Source organism: Scyliorhinus torazame, chromosome 10 (assembly GCF_047496885.1).
Source record: "Scyliorhinus torazame isolate Kashiwa2021f chromosome 10, sScyTor2.1, whole genome shotgun sequence".
Classification (NCBI taxonomy): Eukaryota; Metazoa; Chordata; class Chondrichthyes; order Carcharhiniformes; family Scyliorhinidae; genus Scyliorhinus; species Scyliorhinus torazame.
The window spans coordinates 149686861-149714704 of record NC_092716.1 but is presented as its reverse complement, the minus strand read 5'-3'; the positions used below and the strand labels follow the sequence as shown (position 1 = coordinate 149714704).

The following is a 27844-nucleotide window of genomic DNA, read 5'->3' as shown; positions in this document are numbered from 1 at the left end:
AGGCCTAGCATCTTACCTTACAGAATATAGCTGCCCTGTGGACCAACTGGACCTCCGCCCTATGACTCTGCTCCCAGTCAACTGCACTCTCTGTAAACTCCTGGCTCTCTTCTCACTCTTTGCAGAAATGTAGGAAACAAAATGAAAGGAGCACCTTACTCCCTCCTCACCTAACTCCCTCAGTCACCAAACTCTCACTATAGCACTCAAATGCACCAAATTCAGCACTCCCTCAGTCACCAAACTCTCACTATAGCACTCAAATGCACCAAATTCAGCACTCAGTGCAAACAAAACCTGCACTGTAGGTGGATCACTTTTATACTGTGAATCTAGCCTCTGAAAACTGGCCTAATCCAACTGACTAATTAACAAGCTCCAGCTGCAAGTACCTCCAAGTAGAACTTTTGTTTAAAGCTGATTGAAACTTCACCTTCTTCTAAACCAAACAGCAACTTTTAAGTTCATTAACTAAATAAAAGACTAGACTTTAGATAAAAATGAACCCTTATACTCCCTCAGTCACCAAACTCTCACCATAGCACTCAAATGCACCAAATTCAGCACTCAGTGCAAACAAAGTCTGCACTGTAGGTGGATCACTTTTATACTGTGAATCTAGCCTCTAAAAACTGGCCTAATCCAATTGACTAATTAATAAGCTCCAGCTGCAAGTACCTCCAAGTAGACCCTTTGTTTAAAGCTGATTGAAACTTCACCTTCTTATAAACCAAACAACAACTTTTAAGCTCATTAACTAAATAAAAGACTAGACTTTAGATAAAAATTAACCCTTATACTTCCTCAGTCACCAAACGCTCACGATAGCACTCAAATGCACCAAATTCAGCACTCAGTGCAAACAAAATCTGCACTGTAGGTGGATCACTTTTATACTGTGAATCTAGCCTCTGACAACTGGCCTAATCCAACTGACTAATTAACAAGCTCCAGCTGCAAGTACCTCCAAGTAGACCCTTTGTTTAAAGCTGATTGAAACTTCACCTTCTTCTAAAGCAAACAGCAACTTTTAAGCTCATTAACTAAATAAAAGACTAGACTTTGGATAAAAATTAACCCTTATACTTCCTCAGTCACCAAACGCTCACGATAGCACTCAAATGCACCAAATTCAGCACTCAGTGCAAACAAAATCTGCACTGTAGGTGGATCACTTTTATACTGTGAATCTAGCCTCTGACAACTGGCCTAATCCAACTGACTAATTAACAAGCTCCAGCTGCAAGTACCTCCAAGTAGACCCTTTGTTTAAAGCTGATTGAAACTTCACCTTCTTCTAAAGCAAACAGCAACTTTTAAGTTAATTAACTAAATAAAAGAAAGACAAGACTTGAGGTAAAAATGAACCCTTATACTCCCTCAGTCACCAAACTCTCACCATGGCACTCAAATGCACCAAATTCAGCACTCAGTGCAAACAAAGTCTGCACGGTAGGTGGATCACTTTTATACTGTGAATCTAGCCTCTAAAAACTGGCCTAATCCAATTGACTAATTAATAAGCTCCAGCTGCAAGTACCTCCAAGTAGACCCTTTGTTTAAAGCTGATTGAAACTTCACCTTCTTATAAACCAAACAGCAACTTTTAAGTTCATTAACTAAATAAAAGACTAGACTTTAGATAAAAATTAACCCTTATACTCCCTCAGTCACCAAACGCTCACTATAGCACTCAAATGCACCAAATTCAGCACTCAGTGCAAACAAAGTCTGCACTGTAGGTGGATCACTTTTATACTGTGAATCTAGCCTCTAAAAACTGGCATAATCCAATTGACTAATTAATAAGCTCCAGCGGCAAGTACCTCCAAGTAGACCCTTTGTTTAAAGCTGATTGAAACTTCACCTTCTTATAAACCAAACAGCAACTTTTAAGTTAATTAACTAAATAAAAGACTAGACTTTAGATAAAAATTAACCCTTACACTCCCTCAGTCACCAAACGCTCACTATAGCACTCAAATGCACCAAATTCAGCACTCAGTGCAAACAAAGTCTGCACTGTAGGTGGATCACTTCTATACTGTGAATCTAGCCTCTGAAAACTGGCCTAATCCAATTAACTAATTAACAAGCTCCAGCTGCAAGTACCTCCAAGTAGAACTTTTGTTAAAAGCTGATTGAAACTTCACCTTCTTCTAAAGGAAACAGCAACTTTTAAGTTAATTAACTAAATAAAAGACTAGACTTTAGATAAAAATGAACCCTTATACTCCCTCAGTCACCAAACGCTCACTATAGCACTCAAATGCACCAAATTCAGCACTCAGTGCAAACAAAGTCTGCACTGTAGGTGGATCACTTCTATACTGTGAATCTAGCCTCTGAAAACTGGCCTAATCCAATTAACTAATTAACAAGCTCCAGCTGCAAGTACCTCCAAGTAGAACTTTTGTTAAAAGCTGATTGAAACTTCACCTTCTTCTAAAGGAAACAGCAACTTTTAAGTTAATTAACTAAATAAAAGAAAGACTAGACTTTAGATAAAAATGAACCCTTATACTCCCTCAGTCACCAAATTCTCACCAAAGCACTCAAATGCACCAAATTCAGCACTCAGTGCAAACAAAGTCTGCACTGTAGGTGGATCACTTTTATACTGTGAATCTAGCCTCTGAAAACTGACCTAATCCAATTAACTAATTAACAAGCTCCAGCTGCAAGTACCTCCAAGTAGAACTTTTGTTAAAAGCTGATTGAAAGTTCACCTTCTTCTAAAGCAAACAGCAACTTTTAAGCTCATTAACTAAATAAAAGAAAGACTATACTTTAGATAAAAATGAACCCTTATACTCCCTCAGTCACCAAATTCTCACCAAAGCACTCAAATGCACCAAATTCAGCACTCAGTGCAAAGTCTGCACTGTAGGTGGATCACTTTTATACTGTGAATCTAGCCTCTGAAAACTGGCCTACTCCAATTAACTAATGAACAAGCTCCAGCTGCAAGTACCTACAAGTAGAAGCTTTGTTTAAAGCTGATTGAAAATTCACCTTCTTCTAAACCAAACAGTAACTTTTAAGTTAATTAACTAAATAAAAGACTAGACTTTAGATAAAAATGAACCCTTATACTCCCTCAGTTACCAAACTCTCACTATAGCACTCAAATGCACCAAATTCAGCACTCAGTGCAAATTTATTAAACATGAAGACAACCGACCATTGGTCAGTGAGGAGAGTCGGCCGGCCAGGTAATGTCTCCAATGTCGCACAGCTTCCACAATGACTTGGGCCTCCTTTTCGACAGAGGAGTGCCGAATTTCGGAGGCATTGAGGGTGCGGAAAATGGAGGGTGCGGGAAAAGAAGGCCACGGACCTGCCCGCCTGGCTGAGGTTGGCGGCCAGAGCTACGTCTGATGCATCGCTCTCCACCTGGAAGGGGAGGGACTCGTCGACCGCGTGCATCGTGGCCTTGGCGATGTCTGCCTTGATGCGGCTGAAGGCCTGGCGGGCCTCAGCCACCAGGGGGAAAACTGTGGACTGAATGAGTGGGCGGGCCTTGTCCGCATAATTAGGGACCCACTGAGCGTTATGGGAGAAAAACCCCAGGCATCGTTTCAGAGCCTTGGGGCAGTGGGGGAGTGGGAGTTCCATAAGGACGTGCATGCGGTCGGGGCCGGTCCCTTGGACTCCATTTTCCATGACATAGCCAAGGATGGCTAAGCGGTTGGTGCGGAACACGCATTTCTCCTTATTGTATGTGAGGATTAGGAGTTTAGCGATCTGGAGGAATATTTGGAGGTTTGATTCGTGGTCCTGCTGGTCGTGGCCACAGATGGTGACGTTATCTAGGTACGGGAAGGTGGCCTGCAGTCCGTACCGGTCAACCATTCGGTCCATCTCTCGCTGTAAGACCGAGACCCCATTAGTGACGCCGAAGCGAACCCTAAGGAAGTGATAGAGGCGGCTATCTGCTTCGAAAGCAGTGTATTGGCGGTCCTCCGGGCGGATGGGGAGCTGGTGGTAGGCGGACTTCAGGTCCACTGCGGAAACGACACGATACTGCGCAGTCTGATTGACCATGTCAGGTATGTGTGAGAGGGGGTACGCGTCGAGCTGCGTGCACCGATTGATGGTCTGACTGTAGTCGATGACCATCCTGTGCTTCTCCCCAGTCTTCACTACTACCACTTGAGCTCTCCAGGGGCTGGTGCTGGCCTCGATGACCCCCTCCCGCAGAAGCCGTTGGACCTCCGACCTGATGATGGTCCTGTCCTGGGTACTGTACCGTCTGCTCCTAGTGGCAACGGGTTTTCAATCCGGGATGAGGTTCACAAACAGGGAAGGTGGATCGACCTTAAGGATTGTGAGGCCGCAGACGGTGAGGGGGGGTAGGGGTCCGCCGAATTTTAAGGTTAGGCTTTGGAGGTGGCACTGAAAGTCCAGGCTGAGTAACAGGGCAGCGCAGAGGTGGGGGAGGACGTAGAGCCTGAAGTTGCTGAACTCTACGCCTTGGACGGTGAGGGTCGCGATGCAGGACCCACGGATTTCCATGGAATGGGATCCGGAGGCCAGGGAGATTTTCTGGGTGACGGGTTGTACCGGGAGGGAGTAGCGCCTTACCGTAGTGGGGTGGATGAAGCTCTCTGTGCTCCCGGAGTCAAAAAAGCAGGTCGTCTCGTGCCCATCGATCTTCACCGTCGTTGTCGCAGTGGCGAGGTTGTGGGACCGGGACTGATCCAGCATGATAGAGGCGAGCTGCGGCAGATGCTGGGAGGTCCCGGGCTGGTCAGCGGTGGTGGAGGTAGCGGCAGGCGATGAATGGCCAGACGAACAGGGGTCCTGAGACGCTGTCCAAAATGGCGCTGATGAAGGCGGCACCCACGGGGCGCACATTACGGGCGGCATCAAAGATGGCGACACCCACGGGCCGCACGTGACTTGGGGTGAGGAAGATGGCGGCGCCCATGGGCCGCACATCGCTTGTGAAGGGGAAAATGGCGGCGCCCCTGGATCGCACGTGGGGGGTGTAGGAACGCTAGGCCTGGAAACAGCGGCGACCGACCAGGCCTGGCAAACAGAAACAAAGTGTCCCTTCTTCCCACACCCGTTGTAGGTCGCGCTCCGCGCCAGGCTGCGCTGCCTGGGTTGTTTGTTTTGTCCCCAAAAATAGCACTTGCGCCCCCCAGAGTTGGCTGGCTGCCGCGCGGCGCAGGCTTGCGGTGAGCTGGAGTCGGCAGCTGGTCGGGCCCGCGATGCCCACGAGGGTGCCGCGCGGTCGGGGGCGTAGGATTGAACGTTACAGGAGGCCACTTCTAACGAATTAGCGAGCTGCTTAGTTCCCGCAAGTTCAAGCGTGCCCCCTTCCAGTAGCCACTGGCGGACATACGCAGACTTCATGCCCGTATCGTAAGTGTGCTGGACTGCCGAAACTGCCTGGCAGGTACTTCCGGTTGCGGCTATGCGGAGCTAAGTCGCACATTCGGCGGCTCCTGCAAAAACAGACTTTTGGGCTCTTTTCAGGGTCCCCAACGGCACTTTTACGACGTTTCCCCGTGTGGGAAGGAGTTAATAACAGCTCCCCGTCAGTATATGGCTTTAACTAGGAGCGGGGCGACAAAAAAAGGTGGTGGTGGACCCGAAGAAGGGAGGGAAGAAGGACAAAATGACAGCGGGCGAAGACCAGGCAGCATGGAGGCAGTGGGCGGAGGAGCAACAGGAGGGTATCCAGCGCTGCCTCAGAGAGATTAAAACGGACCTGCTAGAGCCGATGAAGGCTTCTATTGATAAGCTGCTGGAGACACAGACGGCCCAGGGGGTGGCGATCGGAGAGGCTCGACAAAAGATCTCTGACAATGAGGACGAGGTCTTAGGCCTGGCGGTAAAGGTAGAGGCACACGAGGCGCTCCACAAGAAATGGCAGGAGCGGTTCGAGGAGATGGAAGAATCTGCAGATTCTGGGCCTCCCGGAGGGGCTGGAGGGGCCGGACGTGGGGGCCTATGTGGTCACCATGTTGAACTCGCTGATGGAAGCGGGGTCCTTCCAGGGGACCCTGGAGCTGGAAGGGGCCCATAGAGTGCTGGCGAGGAGGCCCAAGGCTAACGAGCCTCCGCGGGCGGTGCTGGTGCGGTTCCATCGGTTCGTCGATCAGGAGTGTGTGCTCAGGTGGGCCAAGAAGGAGAGGAGCAGCAGGTGGGAGAACGCAGAGGTTCGAATATACCAGGACTGGAGTGCGGAGGTGGCGAAGAGGAGGGCCGGGTGCAATCGAGCGAAGGCGGTGCTGCACAGGAAGGGGGTGAAGTTTGGCATGTTGCAGCCGGCGCGATTGTGGGTTACCTACAAGGACCGGCACCATTATTTTGAGTATTCGGAGGAGGCGTGGGCCATTATTCAGGCTGAGAAGCTGGTCAGAGACTGAGGGTCGGGATGGGCGATTGGGGACTGTGGTGGATATGTTATGCCTATTTTTGGTTCGGCGGGGGCGGGGGGGCCTTTGCATTGTTTTGGGTTTATTTTTCTCCGAGTTTTTCTCTTTCGGGTTGGGGAGGGTGGATGGGGCGGGTTGGGCACTGTTTTGGTTGGTGGCGGGGCCTGGTAGGTGGAGAGCGCGGGCTTTTTTCCGGTGCCGAAGACGGGGGGGGCGGGGCCATGGCAGGGAAGCGAGGATTGTTTCCCGCGCTTAGAACGGAGGGGGGAGGGGGAGAGCCTGTAGATGGGGAGCGGGAGAGGAGGGTGTGCCACACAATGGGAGGAGTCGAAGGGGAGGTGGGGGTGGCCGGGGTCAGCAGGAGTCAGCTGACTTGTGGAAGTGCAATGGGGGGAGTAAACCAGCTAGGATGGTTCCTAGCCGGGGGGGGGGATTGGGTTGCTGCTGCTAAGGTCAAGGAGGAGCTGGAGCGAGTGGGGTGGGTCGAGACGGGGGTATGCCGCTGTGGGGAACGGGCCGGGTGTGGGGTGCGGGTGCGTGGCTGGCCGTGGAGGGGTCATGGCTAGTCGGTGGGGGAGGGGGGCGGGTAGCCCCCTGATCCGGCTGATAACCTGGAATGTGGGGGGACTGAATGGGCCGGTTAAGCGGGCCCGCCTGTTCGCGCACCTGAAGGGGCTCAAGGCGGATGTGGTTATGCTGCAGGAGACACATCTGAAGGTGGCAGACTAGGTAAGACTGAGGAAAGGGTGGGTAGGTCAGGTGTTTCACTTGGGGCTAGATGCCAAAAATCGAGGGATGGCGATCTTGGTGGGAAAGAAGGTGTAATTCAAGGCGTCGAGCATTGTGGCAGATAATGGCGGTAGGTACATAATGGTAAGTGGTAAGTTGCAGGGAGAGAGGATGGTACTGGTCAATATGTATGCCCCGAACTGGGACGATGCGGGTTTTATACGGCGTATGTTGGGTCGGATCCCAGACTTGGAAGTGGGGGGTCTGATAATGGGGGGAGACTTTAACACGGTGTTGGATCCGGCACTGGATTGCTCCAGGTCTAGGACGGGTAGGAAGCCGGCGGCGGCTAGAGTGTTGAGGGGATTTATGGATCAAATGGAAGGGGTGGACCCTTGGAGATTTGCAAGGCCGGGGGCTAGGGAATTTTCATTCTTCTCACATGTCCATAAGGCTTATTCTCGAATCGACTTTTTCATTTTGAGTAGGGCGCTGATAGCGAGAGTAGAGGATACCGAGTATTCAGCAATAGCCATTTTGGACCACGCTCCACATTGGGTGGACTTGGAGATGGGGGAGGAGAGGGACCAGCGCCCGCTGTGGCGCTTGGAGGTGGGGCTGTTGGCGGACGAGGAGGTGAGCGAACGGGTCCGAGGAAGTATAGAGAGGTCCTTGGAGACCAACGACAACGGGGAGGTCCGAGTGGGGATGGTATGGGAGGCACTGAAGGCGGTGGTGAGGGCGGTAATGATCTCCATTAGGGCCCACAAGGAGCGGAGGGAGCGGGGGGAGAGGGAGAGGCTGGTGGGGGAGATGGTGAGGGTAGACAGGAGGTATGCGGAAGAACCTGAGGAAGGATTGTTGAGGAAGAGGCGCAGCCTCCAGGCCGAATTTGACCTGGTGACCACCAGGAAGGCAGAGGTGCAGTGGAGGAAGGCCCAGGGGGCGGTCTACGAGTATGGGGAAAAGGCAAGCCGGATGCTGGCGCATCAGCTTCGGAAGCGGGAGGCAGCTAGGGAGATCGGGGGAGTTAAGGACAGGGGAGGGAGCGTGGTGCGGAGTGGGGTTGGCATCAATGGGGTCTTCAGGGACTTCTACGAGGAATTGTACCGATCCGAGCCCCCACGGGAGGAGGGAGGGATGGGCCGTTTCCTGGACCAATTGAGGTTTCCAAAGGTGGAAGAGCGACTGGTGGCGGGACTGGGGGCCCCGATTGGGCTGGAGGAGCTGATCAAAGGGATAGGAAGCATGCAGGCGGGGAAGGCACCGGGGCCGGACGGTTTCCCGGTCGAGTTCTATAAAAAATATATGGACCTGTTGGGCCCGATGTTAGTTAGGACCTTTAATGAGGCAAGGGAGGGGGGGGCTTTACCCCCGACAATGTCCCGGGCACTGATCTCCTTGATCCTGAAGCGGGACAAGGATCCCCTGCAATGTGGGTCTTACAGACCGATTTCGTTGCTAAATGTAGACGTCAAGGTGCCGCCGAAGGTCTTAGCCACGAGGATTGAGGATTGTGTGCCGCAGATCATCCAGGAAGACCAGACGGGGTTTGTTAAGGGGAGACAGTTGAACGCGAATGTGCGGAGGCTTTTGAACGTTATCATGATGCCGGCGAAGGAGGTGGAGGCGGAGATAGTGGTGGCGATGGACGCTGAGAAAGCCTTTGTTAGGGTAGAGTGGGGGTACTTGTGGGAGGTGCTGGAGAGGTTTGGGTTTGGGGAGGGGTTTGTCAGGTGGGTTAGGCTGTTGTATGAGGTCCCGATGGCGAGTGTGGCCACAAATAGAAGGAGGTCAGAGTACTTTCGGTTGCACCGAGGGACGAGACAGGGGTCCCCCCTGTCCCCCCTGCTCTTCGCACTGGCAATTGAACCCCTGGCTTTGGCACTGAGAGAGTCGAGGAACTGGAGGGGGTTGGTGCGGGGTGGGGAGGAGCATAGGGTGTCACTTTATGCGGACGACCTGCTGCTGTATGTGGCGGACCCGGTGGGAGGAATGCCAGAGGTAATGAGGATCCTTAGGGAATTCAGGGACTTTTCGGGGTACAAGCTCAATATGGGGAAGAGCGAGCTGTTCGTTGTCCAGCTAGGGGACCAGGAGAGGGGGATTGGCGAGCTCCCACTAAAAAGGGCGGAGAGGAGCTTCAGATATTTGGGGGTCCAGGTGGCCAGGAGCTGGGGGGCCCTGCATAGCCTTAACTTTACAAGGCTGATGGAGCAAATGGAGGAGGAGTTCAAGAAGTGGGATGCGTTGCCACTGTCCTTGGCGGGTAGGGTGCAGTCAATCAAAATGACGGTGCTCCCAAGGTTTTTGTTCCTGTTCCAGTGCCGCCCCGTGTTATCCCGAAGGCTTTTTTCAGGCGGGTTAACAGGAGTATAATGGGATTTGTGTGGGCGCGAGGGACTCCGAGGGTGAGAAGGGTGTTCCTGGAGCGAAGTAGAGATGGGGGGGGGGGGGGTGGTGCTGCCCAACCTCTGTGGGTACTACTGGGCCGCCAATGCGATGATGGTGCGCAAGTGGGTGATGGAGGGGGAGGGGGCTGCATGGAAGAGGCTGGAGACGGCGTCCTGTGTGGGTACGGGTCTGGGGGCGCTGGCAACGGCGCCGCTGCTGCACCCTCCAAGGAGGTATACCACGAGCCCGGTGGTGGTGGCGGCCCTCAAAATTTGGGGGCAGTGGAGGCGGCATAAGGGGGAAGTTGGGGCCTCGACATAGACCCCATTACGGGGGAACCACCGGTTCGCCCCAGGAAGAACAGGTGGAGGGTTTTCGGGGTGGCACAGGGCAGGGATACGAAAGTTGGGGGACCTGTTTGTGGACGGGACGTTCGCGAGCTTGGGTGAGCTGGAGGAGAAGTACGGGCTCCCCCCGGGGAATACCTTCAGGTACTTACAGGTAAGGGCGTTTGCCAGACGGCAGGTGGTGGAATTCCCACGGCTACTGCCACACACAGTACAGGACAGGGTGCTCTCGGGGGGGAGGGGGGGGGGGGGGGAGTGGGCAAGATCTCGGAAACTTACCAGGTGATGCAGGAGGAGGAGGAGGCCTCGGTAGTGGAGTTGAAAGGTAAGTGGGAGGAGGAGTTGGGAGAGGAGATCGAAGAGGGGACGTGGGCAGATACCCTGGGGAGGGTGAACTCTTCCTCTTCCGTGCGCGAGGCTCAGCCTCATACAGTTTAAGGTGCTGCACAGGGCACACATGACCGGGACAAGGATGAGCCGGTTCTTTGGGGGTGAGGACAGGTGTGTTAGGAGCTCAGGGAGCCCAGCAAATCACACCCATATGTTCTGGGCATGCCCTGCGCTGGAGGAATTTTGGAAGGGCGTAGCGAGGACGGTGTCGAGGATGGTAGGATCCAGGGTCAAACCGGGCTGGGGGCTCGCAATATTTGGGGTGGCAGAGGAGCCGGGAGTGCAGGAGGAGAAAGAGGCCGGAATTCTGGCCTTTGCGTCCCTGGTAGCCCGGCGAAGGATTCTCCTTCAGTGGAAAGATGCGAGGCCCCCAAGCATGGAATCCTGGATCAGCGATATGGCAGGGTTCATTAAATTGGAGAGGGTGAAATTTGCCTTGAGAGGGTCGGTACAAGGGTTCTTTAGGCGGTGGCAACCGTTCTTAGACTTTCTGGCAGAACGATAGACATTGGTCAATGGCAGCAGCAGCTCGGTGGGGGGAGTGGGGGGGGGGTTACTTTATTTTTGTTTATGTTATTTACACTGGAGGGTCTGAGGGGGTGTATACACCTGTTGTGTTAAGTCGGGGTGTTCATGTTAATTTATTATTTATGTATGGGGGGGGAGGGGTTTGGGGGGTTGCTTTTTTAGATTGTGTTTTGTACTTAACCCTGTTGGGTTCTTTTTTCTTTCTCATTTTGTTATTGATATTTTATGAAAACCTTTAATAAAAATTATTTTTTTTTAAAAGAAAGAAACTCCCTGGCAGTCACTGTTCCTACCTAGGATGTGCAGGGCACGCTAGAAATCGTCCAGAGACTCTCCGGGGAGTTGCTGTCTCGTGGCCAGGAGGTGCCTGGCGTATACTTGATTGACTGGTCGAACGTAATGTCCCTTCAGGAGCTCCATCGCTTCGGAGTAGGTGGGCGCATCCCGGATGAGAGGAAAAATTTCAGGGCTCACCCATGATTGGAGGACTTGGAGCTTCGGCGAGTCTGAGGGTTCCTCAGCGGCTGTTCTGAGGTAGCTTTCGAAGCAGGCTAGCCAGTGGTCAAAGGCGGACGTAGCGTTGGCCGCTTGAGGGCTCAGCTGCAGGCGATCAGGCTTGATGCGGAGATCTATCGTTTTTGTTTTTTAAAAACTTTGCTCAATAAATTGATGCACTATCAATTACCACAAAGACGAGAGTAGTGGAATAATCGAGGCTTTATTGAGCAAAGATGTTGTGCCTCCTGTAGCTGGAACCAGAATGGCTGCAGCACCGGCGAGCACACACATTTATACGCCGCCTACTGGGCGGAGCCAGCAGGCAGAGATTTACCCATGGGCAGTGCATGTAATACATGTAATATACTACTGGTGGTGACTACCACACACAGCAAGATGAAGAAGGCAGAGTCCAGGTCCAGAGGCTGAGGATAAGTTGCTGCAGCAGCTTCTGTTACTGGAATATCGTGTTGGGGGATCTATGTCATCCAGATCGAGTTGAGCAGGTTCTGCAGACAGGTGCCATTGGAAGACCCTGCCAGTGGAACCCGGGTTGGTGTGTGGTGCTGTTGGCTGGGAATCAAACTAGCTCCGTGAGGAAGAAGATCTGAAATTGCTCATGAGGGGAAGACAGTTTGGAAGACTTTGGGCTGGATTCTCCGATTTGCAGACTAAGTGCTGACACCAGTGTGGGAACAGTGGCGTTTTACGCACGAAAAAATAGCGCAAAAGCTGCACCGTTCCTCTGTCTGGTGGGGTCTTTACCTGCGGGTACGGCCAGTCCCCCCAGCCCCTGCCAAAGCCCCTCGCCTGTGGAATGCCCCCCCCCCCCCCCCCCGACTGTGGCAGCGCTGGACAGTCTACTGCCGCCACGTCGGGTTCACGTAAAGAAAAGGACAAGTGTTCCACGCCATCGGGAACTCGGCCCATCGGTAGCGGAGCATCGGAGGAGGACCTCAGGTAACGTCCTGAGGCCATTCCGACGGCGTGCGGCATACTTCAAGGGGGTGGAGCATTACAAAAGCGGCGCCGTCCCCGATTTTGCCGCAAACGGGGATTCGCCGGCCGATCGTCGAACGCAATTTCGGTGTCGCCGACCAGAGAATCCCGCCCTTTGTGACTCACTGTGATCACTGAAATCTGAGTGGACTGCCAAGTCATAAGACCTGCCTTCATTGTACCTGCCATTTAAGCTGCAATTTATAGTTTACATCTGACCCTAATTCGCCTGTTAGTTCATGTTTAACTCATGTTAATTCTGGATCATAGAATGTAGGACAGTTTGCTTTGCTGACTCTTTCATATTTTTAAAAAAGCTTTCTGCTTTTAAACTGCAGAATCTTGTCACTCCGTTGCTTTCATAAATTACTGGAACTTTCAAATTTCATCTACTTTAAAAAAAGTTGCTGATTTCTCCCGAGATCGACACGTTGCACAGAAAGTAGAATGTTCCGGAGAGCAATAATTCTCTGAAAACTAAACTGGCAGCGACTGAAGGCAGTAATTCCCTGATCATCGGTGAACTGAGGGAATAGTCACTCCGTGATCAATATGAATATATCAATTGTCATAATATACACCAGTATATCATGGTGCAGACACACACTGATGGACACACAGTGGGACCAATCAACATACACAACACCGCAGCCAATCACCAGTGAGAGCACACGCATTATAAAGACGGGGCATCAGAGGTCCCGCTCATTCGAGTAGCAGCTAGCTAGGAGCACAGAGCTCACAGCCTGCAACACAGACTTTCACCATGTGCTGAGTGCATCAATTGGTTAGGACAAAGCAAAGGTCTTTAGTTAAAGCTAGTATCGTATTTACCCACAGTTCAAGTATGTTTAAATAGTTAACCTTTTAAGAAAATAGTGTTGCACTACTTCCAGTGTTGGTGACCTGTATGTGATCAAGAACACCCAACACATCATGATACCAAGAGTGGTTGCATACTAGCACTTCTTAGACCTACCTGCAAGTGATCTGCCTTCCGCCAGCATTCTGTCATCCTGCAACATGGACAACATCAGCCCGCCGCCGCCGCTCTGCATCGCCGGCAACCTCAGGGCCAACCGGAAGATTTTCAAACAGCGCTTCCAGCTCTTCCTCGAAGCCAGGGACAGGGAGGGCGCCTCGGACACCAGAAAGATTGCTCTTCTCCTCTCCACGGCCGGGGACCATGCCATCCACATTTTCAACTCTCTCACCTTTGCAGATGACGAAGACAAGACAAAGTTTAAGACATTTCTCCTCAAATTTGACACTCACTGCAGTGTAGAGGTGAATGAAAGTTTTGAACGCTACGTGTTCCAGCAGCATTTGCAGGGTGAGGACGAACCTTTCCAATCCTTTCTAACTTACCTCCGCATCCTTGCGCAATCTTGCAGCTACGGGCCCACCTCCGACTCCATGATACGCGACCAGGTCGTTTTCGGTGTTCAGTTGGACCCCCTACGACAGCAGCTCCTCAAAGTAAAGCAACTCACCCTAGCGACTGCCATCGAGACCTGTGTCCTACATGAAAATGCCACCAGTCGGTACTCCCATATACAAGCGGCTGAAATGGCGCGGCAAGGTCCCCACGGGGCGGAACGGGTCCAAGTGATTGAACACCTTCAAGGCCTCAGCCTGGATGAGGGCGGCCATTTTGCGCGCTTTTCGCAGACTCCTGCGCTTGTACACACCAAACGAGGGGACAGCGACGTGGAGGAACGTAATGCGCAGGTGCGCACCATGCATGACCGTACCGCGCATGCACGGTGGCGCAGTGAACGTGCTGACGTCTCGACGTGCGGCAACTGTGGCTCCGCCCATTTAAAGCGGAAATGCACTGCAAAATCTCGACAATGCCTACGATGTGGAAGACTTGCCCACTATGCTGCTTGCTGTTGAGCAGCTCAGCCTTCCGATTCATATCGCTTCAGCCAGCCTCGCAGGAATGTTCGGGCAATTCAACCCACGGTCACCGAGTCCGATTCCGACCTCCCACACAGCAGTGACACCGAGGACCCGAAGGCGCCTTTTCGAGTCGGTGTCGTAACGAAAAACAGGCTGTCCCCGAAGCAAAGACACCAGCCGCTGTCGGTATACAGCATCGATCCAGACGATGAGTGGTGTGCCACCCTGACGGTCAACCGGTCCCAAATACGATTCCGCCTGGACACTGGTGCCTCCGCTAATCTCATGGCGTGTTCTGCTTTCCAAAGCCTTCGTGTCAAACCAACCATTCTTCCATCGGCCTGCCAGCTACTGGACTACAGTGGCAATATCATTCCTGGTACCGGCTCATGCCAACTCGAAGTGACGCACAAGTCACGAAAAGCCATCCTTCCTTTCGAGATGGTGGGCTCCTCGAAGGACTCTCTGCTTGGCGCACAGGCGTGCAAGTTGCTAAACCTCGTTCAAAGAGTTCACTCACTCTCTCCTGATGACACGTCTGCCTTCCAGGATGCTGACTTCAGGGCGCAACTCAATGCTGTCATCGACCAGCACCACGACATCTTCGAAGGCATGGGCACGCTCCCATATACTTACAAGATCCGACTCAAACAGAACGCCACGCCTGTGGTGAATGCACCTTGCAGAGTCCCAGCACCCCTCAAGGACCGCCTCAAGCAGCAGCTGCAGGACCTCCAAGACCAAGGAGTGACCTCCAGAGTTACGGAACCAACCGACTGGGTCAGTCCCATGGTGTGCGTAAAAAAGCCTTCCGGCAAGCATTGATCCAAAGGATCTGAATCGCAACATAATGAGGGAGCATTATCCAATTCCCAAGCGCGAAGAGATCACATGCGAGATGGCTCGAGCCAAGCTCTTCATCAACCTTGACGCCTCAAAAGGATTCAGGCAAATTCAACTAGACAGATCCAGCAGGAAACTGTGTACCTTTAACATCCCTTTTGGCAGATATTGTTACAACAGGATGCCGTTTGGGATCATATCGGCATCAGAAGTGTTCCACAGGATCATGGAACAAATGATGGAAGGCATTGAAGGTGTTCACGTCTGTATCGACGACATAATCATTTGCTCCCCGCAGGAGCATATCAGTCGCCTCCAGCGCGTGTTCAAACGCATACGGGAGCAGGGCCTACGCCTCAAGAAAGCCAAATGCTCCTCCGGCCAGACGGAACTCAAGTTCCGAGGGACCACATCTCCCAGTTGGGTGTGCGGCCGGATGCGGACAAGGTGGCTGCCATCACAGCCATGAAAAAGCCAGAGGACAAGAAGGCGGTCCTCCGATTTCTGGGCATGGTCAACTTCCGAGGGAAGTTCATCCCTAACCTCACCTCTCATACCACAGCTCTCAGGAACCTGGTCAGGAAGACAACAGACTTCCAATGGCTTCCTGCCCACGAGCGCGAATGGAGAGAACTTAAAACCAAACTTACCACGGCCCCGGTATTGGCCTTTTTTGATCCAGCGAAAGAGACAAAAATTTCAACCGATGCCAGCCAATCTGGCATTGGGGCAGTGCTCCTGCAATGCGATGAGGCCTCATCATGGGCCCCCGTTGCATATGCGTCACGCCCCATGACCCCCACGGAACAGCGATACGCGCAGATAGAAAAGGAGTGCCTGGTCCTTTTGACTGGTGTCGTCAAGTTTCATGATTATGTGTACGGCCTTCCCCAATTCACCGTCGAGACCGACCATCGCCCGCTGGTCAATATAATACAAAAAGACTTGAACGACATGACGCCTCGCCTCCAGCACATTTTGCTCAAACTCCGGTGATATGACTTCCAGCTCGTATACACCCCAGGCAAAGACCTGATCATCGCCAACGCTCTGTCCAGGGCAGTCAACACCCCGTGTGAACCAGCGGGATTCGTCTGGCAGGTTGACGCCCATGTGGCCTTCGTGGCCTCCAATCTATCGGCCACGGATGAACGCCTCACCCAAATTCACCGCGAGACTGCGGCTGACCCCCTGCTACAGCGTGTCATGCGCCACCTAACAGATGGGTGGCTCAAGGGTCAATGCCCGCAGTTCTACACCATCAGAGACGATCTGGAGGTAGTCGATGGTGTCCTCCTGAAGCTGGACCGCATTGTTATCCCGCACAGCATGCGCCAGCTTGTCTTGGAACAGCTACACGAGGGCCATCTTGGCGTGGAGAAGTGCCACCGACGGGCCCGAGAGGCAGTGTACTGGCCCGGCATCAATGACGACATCGCCAACACAGTGCTCAACTGCCCCACCTGTCAGCGGTTCCAGCCGGCCCAACCACGTGAGACCCTGCAGCCCCATGAGTTGGTCACGTCCCCTTGGTCCAAGGTCGGCATCGACCTGTTCCACGCGTTGGGCATTGACTATGTTCTGATTGTAGACTATTTTTCAAACTACCCGGAGGTGGTACATTTGCACGACATCACATTGTCTGCAGTCATGCGTGCCTGTAAGGACACCTTTGCTCGTCACAGCATCCCACTCACTGTGATGTCGGACAATGGCCCCTGCTTCGCAAGCCAGGAATGGTCCAACTTTGCCAGGAGGTACAACTTTGTGCATGTGACATCCAGTCCCCTGTACCCCCAATCCAATGGCAAAGCGGAGAACGGCATCCACATAATCAAACGGCTCCTCTGCAAGGCTGCCGATGCAGGATCCGACTTCTACCTCACCCTACTGGCCTATCGCTCGGCTCCACTGTCCACTGGCCTGTCGCCAGCCCAGCTGCTCATGGGTTGCATCCTGAGGAAGACGGTGCCCTCCATTCACGTCCCAGACCTCGACCACGTTCTGGTCCTTCAACGAATGCAACTGTCTCGTGCACAGCACAGGGCGGCTCATGACACCCATGCAGCTGATCTCCCTGCTCTGGCTCCAGATGACAACGTCCGCATCCATCTTCCGGATGGTGGCTGGTCTGTAACTGCTGTGGTTCTTCGGCAGGTGGCTCCCCGCTCGTTCCTGGTTCGTCTACCGGATGGTTCCATTCTGCGCCGTAATCGACGTGCCCTTCGTCTCGTTCCATGCTCGCTACGTGATCCTCCGCCAGTGCCACGCCCTCCTGTTGTCCCTGACCTGGACTATGCGGAATTTCCAGTTACTCTGCATCCTCCTCACTCTGACGCAATCCAGCCCGCTCCTCAGCCGGTGGCTCCTGATCCACCCTTGAGGCGGTCAACCAGAATTCGTCGCCCGCCTCAGAGACTTAATTTGTGAACTTTGTGCACTAATGGACTCTCTGGTCATCTCGTTATTTGTGTGACACACTGTTTTTTCTGCACCAGGCACCTTCCCATGTAAATAGCTTAGTTTTATGTACATAGTCCTGTAAATATTTCGCACACACGTAGTCAGGAACATTCACCACACACTATTTATTGTCACGCAGGCACATTTTTTTCTATAAAAGGGGGGATGTCATAATATACACCAGTATATCATGGTGCAGGCACTCACTGATGGACACACAGTGGGACCAATCAACATACACAACACCACAGCCAATCACCAGTGAGAGCACACGCATTATAAAGACAGGGGGCATCAGAGGTCCCGCTCATTCGAGTAGCAGCTAGCTAGGAGCACAGAGCTCACAGCCTGCAACACAGACATTCACCATGTGCTGAGTGCATCAACTAGTTAGGACAAAGCAAAGGTCTTTAGTTAAAGCTGGTATCGTATTTACCCACAGTTCAAGTATGTTTAAATAGTTAACCTTTTAATAAAATAGTGTTGCACTACTTCAAGTGTTGGTGACCTGTATGTGATCCAGAACACCCAACACATCATCAATATCAGCGTCATTCCTGGACCACTACTTCAACACTGCTCCCTTGGCTCCCTAACCTGGCAATCACTCCTCCACATATCCGTCAACTTGCAGCAACCCACTAAATGATAAGTTCTCAATGGCCCCTCACCTGCAACTTCATGCTGATCTATTCAGCCTAACCAAGGTACGATTCGCATCAAGAAGGACGATCTGGAGAAACCCTCCCACGCAGGACCTCAAATTTCACTTGGATAAATGAATGGGAATCCTTGGACGTGACAAGCAAATACCTGGGGTGCGATTCAGCAGGTTTGAGTTAATGTCCGCTGAATGGTGCACTTAGCGGCACCTGCAGCACCAAGAAACATTGTGCTATTCAACTGTTTGTCATTTCTTTTGGCCGTGGCGAGATTCTCTCCACTGAGGCCTCACTTAGAGGGATTTCCAGCTGGTGAGCTGAAGCTTGCCAGCAGAAAAACCTCCTCGCAGATCGGGCACTGTTTTGGGAGACTGCCCTGATCTCATTGTCCCTCCCCCATTTTCAGGCCACCCCCACCCCACCCCATTTATGATCCCCCCCTTCACCCCCCCAAACTTGGAATGCCACTGGGAACCTCCCTCCCCCCAAACTTGGGATGGCCGTGAGAACCCCTCTCCCCTTCCCCTCTACCTGGTAAGGCCCAATCCCTGGCAGTATTAACCTGGCACCCAAGCATCCCGGCAGTGTCCCCTCCAGCCTGCCAGCACCACCATAGCACCTGGCAGTGCAAGGATTGCAGTGCCAGGGTGCCAGGCTGGCTGGCAGTGCCAGAGTGCCTGGGTGCCAAAGGGGGAGCCAGGGTACCACCCTGCCCTGTCCCGAACCTACCGGGGATCTCCAATGGCCTGGGGGACCTGCAAGGTGCCATCACGACTGGTCCACATTTGTATGGACCAGTGCTATATGGCGCCCTGTAGAGTTCTTCCAAGGCACGGCCGTTGAGTCCCGGGTGCTGGGTGAATCCGGCAACAGATACGGCTCATTTATATATGCAGATTTGGAACATGCTCAGTAAGGGCGAGATCCAGATAGTGAGTCTTGCGTTGTGAATCTCGCAAGAGGCCTCTCACAAGATTCAACGACCTCGTCCCGACACCAAGTCAGGCACCATGAGGCTGCTGAATTGCACCCCAGGTCTTAAAGACAACCCAATAGCTGCCTGTTTTCACCCTTCCAAGGGACGAATCATAGAATTTACAGTGCAGAATGAGGCCATTCAGCCCATTGAGTCTGCACCGGCCCTTGGAAAGAGCATCCCACTTAAACCCATGTCTCCACCCTATCCCCGTAATCCCACCTAATCGTTTTGGACACTAAGGGCAATTTATCATGACCAATCCACCTAACCTGCACATCTTTGGACTGTGGGAGGAAACCGGAGCACCCAGAGGAACCCCACGCAGACACAGGGAGAACGGCAGACACCGCACAGACAGTGACCTAAACCGGGAATCGAACCTGGGACCCTGGAGCTGTGAAGCAACTGTGCCAACCACTGTGTTACTGTGCTGCCCTGATCACCTTTAACATGTTCAGGACTGGCCACGGACCCTGTTTGTCCAACCTTCACTGATGGGGCATCAGTGACAGCCCATATGTGCCTGTGGGAGAGAGAAAACTGTGGACCACATCATTGAAGAATGTCCAATCCACAGATTCGGTGGAGGCCTGTCCGCATTCAACATGGCAGGACTGGAGGAAACTGCTTGGCTTAGGGGCTTTACATTCACTGAATAAACAAATTACTATACTGACACTAAATGGAACCATTGATCAAAAAGACTTAACAGTGTCTGGGAGCAGCGATTCCCAGATCAGCAATAGGCTGACATGGGCTGAGGGCAGTCATTCCCTCAAAATCAAGAACTAGGTTGTGGAAGGTAATTCTTAGACATCAATAGGGTGACAGGGGGTGGGAGAAGAAAATTTCTGGTCAAGAAAGTGACAGTGACTTGTGGCAGTAATTTCCTGGTCAATAGACTAACAGTGGGTGGGCCTCAGTAAATCCTTGATCAATATACTCAGACTTGAAGCATTATCCCTGATCATTAGATTCATTAGTACCAATAGAATCATAGAATCCCCACTGTACAGAAAGAGGCCATTTGGCCCATCGAGTCTGCACCGACCCTTTGAAAGACTACCCTACCTAGGCCCTATCCCCTGCCCTGTAACCTCACCCAAAGGGGCAATTTAGCATGTTCAATCCACCTAACTTGCATATCTTTGGACTGCGGGAGGAAACCAGACCATCCGAAAGAAACCCACGCAGACATGGGGAGAATGTGCAATCTCCACACAGTCACCCAAGTGGGGAATAGAACCCGGGTGCCTGGTGTTGTGAGGCAGCATTGCTAACCACTGTGCCACCATGCCACCCAACTGGTCGTCACCGTGTGCAGTGATTCCCTGATTATCAACAGACAGATGGTGAATAGCGGCTGTATTTGCCTGATCGAGAGACTGACCAGGCAGATTTTGATCCAGGTCATCACACTGGGTAGCATGACGGCTGGACCTATTACAGGAGAAGCCTGGAGTCAGTCTGCTGTTGGAGGCTTTACCGTACACAATTAAGTTGGAGGCAGGAAGTGCCCCTGCCCTTGCCTCCAACCCTCCTACCCGCTTCCCGTAACCCCTGTGCTACAAATCCCACCCGCCCCACTCACCTGTGTCCAGGGATCCAGCAATGATCCCTAATGAAATTCTTAATGGCCTAGTGGCACTGTTGACAATGGAGAGCTACATGCCTCTGGCTTTGGGAGCAGGGGTGGAAGGGGGAATTTCCAACCCTGGAATCTGACATGATGAGAAGGCGTGATTCTGGCCAAGGAAGTGAAGCAGGTCTCCCACTAGTTTTCCACTGTGACGCCCACAGAGCTGAGGGTGGTCAGTCCCTGATAATAAACAATTGGACACTATCTGTGGGAAGTAATTACCTGATTAGCAATAGACTGCTGTCAACTGAGGGCATTTATTCCCTGATCAATAGATTGAAGGCCTGGAGGCACTGGATCCCTGATCAATAGACTGAAGGCCTGTGGGTACTGGATCCCTGATCAGTAGACTGAAGGCCTGTGGGTACTGGATCCCTGATCAGTAGACTGAAGGCCTGTGGGTACTGGATCCCTGATCAGTCGACTGAAGGCCTGTTTGTACTGGATCCCTGATCAGTAGACTGAAGGAGTTTGTGGGCACTGGATCTCTGTTCAATCGAGTGAAGGGATCTGGGGGCACTGGATCGCTAATCTATTTTCTGAGCTTTTGAATTTAACTTCTGGGTCAGGATCACAGAGACTGGACATTTCCCAGTTCCACCAACCCAACCCGGAAAAAAGAGGCCCAGAAGGTCAGAAATTTGTTCCATCATGGCAGATGGTTCAGAAGTTGAGCCCCTTATCCCCTGGAACAAGTGCGGAAGCTGCCAAGTGCAGGGCAGAAGGCTTGCCTTTGTTCTCCGGCACTTTGTTCATGTTATTTAAAAAATGGTTAATGCAACAAAAAGCCCTCACTGCTCACATCCCCTCCACCACGCAGGCACTCCCCATGCTCTACTCATGCCAACCTATGCTACCTCGTGCCACCCCTCATACTCAATCCACCGCTTATGCTCCTCGACCTACCTCATATGGCCCTGATACCCCTTATGCTACCCTAGGCCCCTCCCATGGTCCTTCATATATCCTATGACATCCCATGCCCACCACTCACCTCCATGGCCCATATAGCCACCATGCCAAATTAGTGCCAACTGATGTCAATCCATGCCTCCCACTCACCACCCTTTTCTCTTACCTCATCAATGTCATCTAGTATCTAGCATGGGCAAATCTCAGGAACCATGCTGACATAAGATTAAGTTATGCCTCTATTGATGATGCCACTATTTTTTAAAAACTTCTTAAAAAATCATCAAATTCATTGAGATTCATTTTACTAATCTCATCTGAAAACGGACATTTATATTTCACAACCACTTGGAATTGTCATAAAGCTGCTCATTTAAAATGCACTCCACTGTGAAAGCGTTCGGTTGTAAAAACAGTCATGCAGCACTAGTCCTATAATGATAACCTTCAGGCGTGTGCGAACAGACAGAGTGGGCAGAATATTATGGCCCCGTTTAGGAGGGGGTGGTGCTGGAAAATGTGGCGAGTCATTCAAAAATCCATTGACTTCGGCAGGAGTGGAAAATTCCACCAGTGTAAAATTCCATCAGCGTAAAATTCCACCCAGTGAAATATCAAACGTTATTTTAAAGCTCACATTTTTAATTTAAAGGCCAGAGTTAAATCCATTGACTGCAGTTCCAATAAGCTTTGACAGGTCCTGTGAGTTTTTTCACAGTATTCTGACAGCCTTGACAGTTCTTTGACCACTTGACAGTTCCAATAGTACGGGTAAGGTTCACTGCTTCCTGATGCTACGATTGGGAATCCTGCATCTTTCCAAAAACAGGATCGGCTCCGCACAGCAGGCCGATCCCCAGTCTCCCATCCCACCAAGCCGGCCATATTGGGCTTCCTGCCCTGCACCAGCGGGAACATGCAAATACCTCATATGCATTCAACGGGCTGGAAGGCGAATCTCCACCTCCCCCGTCCCTGTTATGCTCCACCCTCCCAGTTGGGGACAGGATTTGGTGCAAGTATTTACATGTAGGGTCCTGGTGCCATGGCCTTTGAGGGGGAGAAAGGAGGTAATCGGTGGAGTGAGTGCCAGAGTCGTCCTAGCCAAGACCCTGCATGACAGGGTCCTGCCCCAGAACAGCTGGCTCCAGCTGGTGAGGCTCAAGTGCCGGCCAATCACCCGGCCAAGGAGGCAATACGAAGGTGGCGCCACATCAGGCAGCCTTTCTGACGTCAATGCTCATTCTTCAAGTACCTGCACGGTCTGCATGTGCCGCCGTCAACTCCACCTCACCAAGGACAGCATGCACCACTTGTGGCAGACAGTGGCGGGCCTGGCACAGTGAGAGCTAGGTAGAGGACACCCACCCCCGGTGGCCGTCAAGTTGACGATTACCCTCAATGTCTCTGCCTCTGGCTCGATCCAGGGCTCGGGCGGTGACATGTGCGGGATTTCACAAATGTCCGCGTACAGGTGCATCAAGATGTGACGGATGTCTTATGCACCTGGGCAGCTATCTACAGCCACTTTAACCAGGGCCATGCCCACCAGGATGCCCGGACTGCTGGATTTACTACCATCACTGGAATGGCCCAGGTGCTGGGGTTATTGATGGGATTCATATTGCCCCCAGACACAGAGTGCCTTCCATTAACAGAAAGGATTCCACTCCCTAAACATGTAGTTGGTGTGTGATCACCATTATACACATCTGTGCATGATACCCAGGCAGCATGCATGATGCTTACATTCTGTTGCACTTGGAGGTACCTGTAGTGATCAGTACATACATCTGCACATACACCAGGGACTGCAGCACAGATGTAACAGTCACAGCACCACTAGAGGGCAGCATCAGAGACGGGTATAAAGGGTCGAGCCCAAGGTAGGATCCACCTCTTTCAGAAGCACAGGGCTAGTGAGCAGCAGCACACAGAGACAGTTCAGCATAGGCTGTTTACCTCAGTTTCACTGGTCACACCTCTTGACTGTTTTACATCTAGTTGAGCTCTGGAAGCAGAATGAACCCTTTGAATAAAGACCTTGTGTTAACTGTAAGTCTTCAGTCTTCATTCAGACTTAGAGAATAACATAGTACCCAGCACCTTTGAGGTGCTCCGTCAGGCAAGGAATAGTAACTGGGCAGAAACGTCTACCCGCTGAAGTCATGGCTGATGATGCCTGTGCAGAGGCCCCAGTCCGAGGCGGAGACCCCTTACAACGACGCTCACTCAGCAACAAGGAGTGTCATTGAGCATTGCATGGGCTCCTAAAGATGTGCTTCCGCTGCCTGGTGGGGCTTCCAATACAATCCCCAGAAGGGAGCTCATATTGTGGTGGCCTGCTGCATCCTGTACAACATCACACAGCAGCATGGTGACATGCTGAAGGAGAGGGAAGATGGGTAGGCCTCGTTGGACGAGGACAGTGTCCAGGATGAGCCAGGCGAGGACCAGAGCTGGCTCAAAGGAGTCCTTCGGGGCTGCTGAACCAGGGAGAACCTGATCAACTCCCAATTCACAAAAAGGAGGCTAAAAGACCGGCAGTTCCATCACCCACCATCCGCACCCCCCCCCCCCCCCCCCATAAACGCCCTCAGTCTCTTTTGTCCCATTGCTCTCCCCCTCGAATCTTCCCCTTAGCCTTTCACCCCACCTTCCCCTTTCACCCGTTCCCAGGCCCACATCTCTGCCTCCCCCCTCCCATAGTCATCTCAGCTTCACAACAGGGTCTTGCGCCAGGGTTGGCAGTATCAGCGGGTTTTGCCCACGGGACGGAGGATGATGACGATTCGCTGTGAGATGAGCTCTGGTGCTCCTCATTGTCTAACATGGTCTGACTCCTGTCTTTTAGATAATGTACCACTGTCCTCGCGGATGATCTCTGGGACCTGTGCAATCGGGACTTCTTCCAATGGGCCACATTATTCTGGAGCGAGATGGTGCAAGCTTTTGGCTCATAGATTGGGGATGCTGTCATACTAAGCTGCCTCACGCTGTGGCTCCCCATGGCCTGCCGCTTCTTGGTGATGGTGGGACGTCCATGTGCACTGATCCCACAACAGCGAGAGGCAAATCAGACCAATGAGGGCAGAGTGCAGGGGTTATTGATGGGATTCATATCGCCCCCAGACACACAGTTTTTTGGTGTGTCCAATCGTTTGATCCCATGATAAGTGGGGTATTCAGCCCTCCCACTACATGGTACGGAGGAGTTGGGGGGGGGGGCTCCTGCCCTTGCATAGTAATGGGGGTATTCAGTCCTACCGCTCCACAGAAAGACTGGTATTCAGTCGAACTACACCATCGTACGGAGGGTTTCCGGTGAACCATTCCCTGTTAGGGGTGGGGGTATTCAGTTGAACCACTCACTGTTAGGGGGATATTCAGTCGAACCACTCCCTGTTAGGGGGATATTCAGTCGAACCACTCCCTGTTAGGGGGATATTCAGTCAAACCACTCACTGTTAGGGGGATATTCAGTCGAACCACTCACTGTTAGGAGGATATTCAGTCGAACCACTCACTGTTACAGGGAGTATTCAGTCGAACCACTCCCTGTTAGGGGGATAGTCAGTCGAACCATTCCCTGTTAGTGGGAGTATTCAGTCAAACCACTCCCTGTTCGGGGGATATTCAGTCGAACCACTCCCAAGGGGTAATTAGTCAAACCACTCCCTGTAAGGGGGCCATTCAGTCAAACCACTCCCAGTTATGGGGGCCATTCAGTTGAACCACTCCCTGTTAGGGGGGATTATTCAGGTGAGCCACTCCCTGTTAGGGGAAGGGGTATTCAGGTGAACCACTCCCTGTTAGGGGAAGGGTTATTCAGGTGAACCACCCCCTGTTAGGGGAAGGGGTATTCAGGTGAACCACTACCTGTTAGGGGAAGGGGTATTCAGGTGAACCACTCCCTGTTAGGGGAAGGGGTATTCAGGTGAACCACTCCCTGTTAGGGGAAGGGGTATTCAGGTGAACCACTCCCTGTTAGGGGGGTTATTCAGGTGAACCACTCCCTGTTTGGGGGGATTATTCAGGTGAGCCACTCCCTGTTAGGGGAAGGGTTATTCAGGTGAACCACCCCCTGTTAGGGGAAGGGTTATTCAGGCGAACCACCCCCTGTTAGGGGAAGGGGTATTCAGGTGAACCACTCCCTGTTAGGGGGGATTATTCAGGTGAGCCACTCCCTGTTAGGAGGGATTATTCAGGTGAACCACTCCCTGTTATGGGGGGTGGTGGTATTTAGGTGAACCACTCCCTGTTTCGGTGGGGGGGAGGTATTCAGGTGAACCACTTCCTGTAACGGGAGCCATTCAGTCAAACCATTCCCTGTTATGGGGGCCATTCAGTTGATCCATTCCCTGTTAGGGGGATATCTCGTCGAACCACTCCAGAGTAAGGGATATTTTCAGTTGAACCACTCCTCGTTAAGGGGTATTCAGTCAAACCGCTCCATAGTAGTGGGGTATTCAGTCAAACCGCTCCATAGTAAGGGGGGTAGTCAGTCACACCACTCCATAGTAAAGGGGGTATTCAGTCAAACCACTCCATAGTAAGGGAGGTATTCAGTCAAACCACTCCATAGTAAGGGGGGTATTCAGTCAAACCACTCCATAGTAAGGGGAGTATTCAGTCACACCACTCCATAGTAAAGGGGGTATTCAGTCAAACTGCTCCATAGTAAGGGGGGTATTCAGTTGAACTGCTCCATAGTAAGGGGGGTATTCAGTCAAACTGCTCCATAGTAAGAAGGTATTCAGTTGAACCACTCCATAGTAAAGTGGGATATTCAGTTGAATTGCTCCATAGTAAAGTGGGATATTCAGTTGAATTGCTCCATAGTAAAGTGGGATATTCAGTTGAATTGCTCCATAGTAAAGTGGGATATTCAGTTGAATCGCTCCATATTAAAGTGGGAAATTCAGTTGAATCGCTCCATGGACAGGGTATATTTACTTTTTTCCGTCCACAGTATGAGGGAGAGTGGGTGCTAATTAATCCTTCCTACCACTTCATGGTGTTGCAGTGGTGGGGGTGCTGTTATTTCTCTCTTTAGCAATTCAATGTTGTTTCCTGGAGCTTCATCAAGAATTTGCCAAATTTTTTGTAGTTTCTCTGGTAACATTTTCTCAAACATAAATGTTTCAGTGTGGCCAATGAACTTTCCTTTGCAAGGAACATCCTTTCAGTCACCACATTCACCTTCGATGACCCCCATCCCCTTTCACCCCCAAATACTAAAGCTCAAATATATATTGATTGTGTTTGGCAGTGTTGTCAGATTAATAAGCAGCCAATCTCTTAACTACCAGTGACTCGGAGGGATTTGCAAATCAATGCATAGAAATCACTTTTGAGAGTGTGTAAAACAAGCATTGAAATTAACCAGTTCAACAATAAGTTTGCCAGTGACCCAGAAATGTGTTAAAATATTGGAAGCAATCGACTGCTGTCAATTAAAGTTCGTCCCTCATCAGTCATAGGATACAGTAGGGTACTTTGCAGCATTCTCTTTTACAGCAATCACATTCATTACTACAGTCTAGAAGAAAGGTAAAGGCTTTTATTAAGGTAAGGCACCTACCTTGAACACACAAGAAATTTGCCGCCAATATTGCTCCCAAAGCTCCAATAAACAGCCTGTGGCACATGCTTCCCTTTTGTAGACTCCTGTCAGGAGCTTCCAGTCGTTCCTGGCTGAGGGGTTAGAAAGTGTGAGTGACTGCTCCTCTCCTCTGTCCCCTAGTGAGTTGAGTTTTTTTAAAAACTTGGTTTTATTCTGATTGAGTAGGTTGGGGAAGGGGGAGGGAACAGGGAGAGTGACGTGAGATTGCAGCCTTTAAACTGAGAACTCTCTCATACACGGGCACACACCCTCCCTCTACAAGTCCAGTCACACAGCAGCCGTACGCATTTTCAGCACCACTAAACCAGCAGAGACAATCCAGGAGAGAAATTCTAGTCAGCAGACAGCAATTACACACATATCCACTGGCCAAACTGTGCAAACAAAGAGACAACAGCTCAACACATAGTGTGCACCCCTGAATATATTTGCCTTAAACGTCAAATTGTCTCTTTTTTTATTACTTCAGGATTGTTGTCAGTGCTTTGGGTTCACGAGCTGTGGTTTAGTTTGTATTTCTTGCTGTGAAAATAATACC

General features: G+C 51.6%; 1 protein-coding gene across 1 annotated transcript in view; it reads right to left on the bottom strand.

Annotated features, from left to right (window-relative positions):
- The window catches only part of cd44b (CD44 molecule (IN blood group) b), a 90620-nt gene extending 63209 nt beyond the window's left edge, over positions 1-27411 (bottom strand). The window contains exon 1 of the mRNA XM_072518817.1: positions 27265-27411. Within this exon, the coding sequence (XP_072374918.1) occupies positions 27265-27331 (67 nt within the window). The 5' untranslated portion in view covers positions 27332-27411. The remainder of the gene's footprint in view (positions 1-27264) is intronic.
- Between the last annotated feature and the right edge of the window lie 433 nt (positions 27412-27844).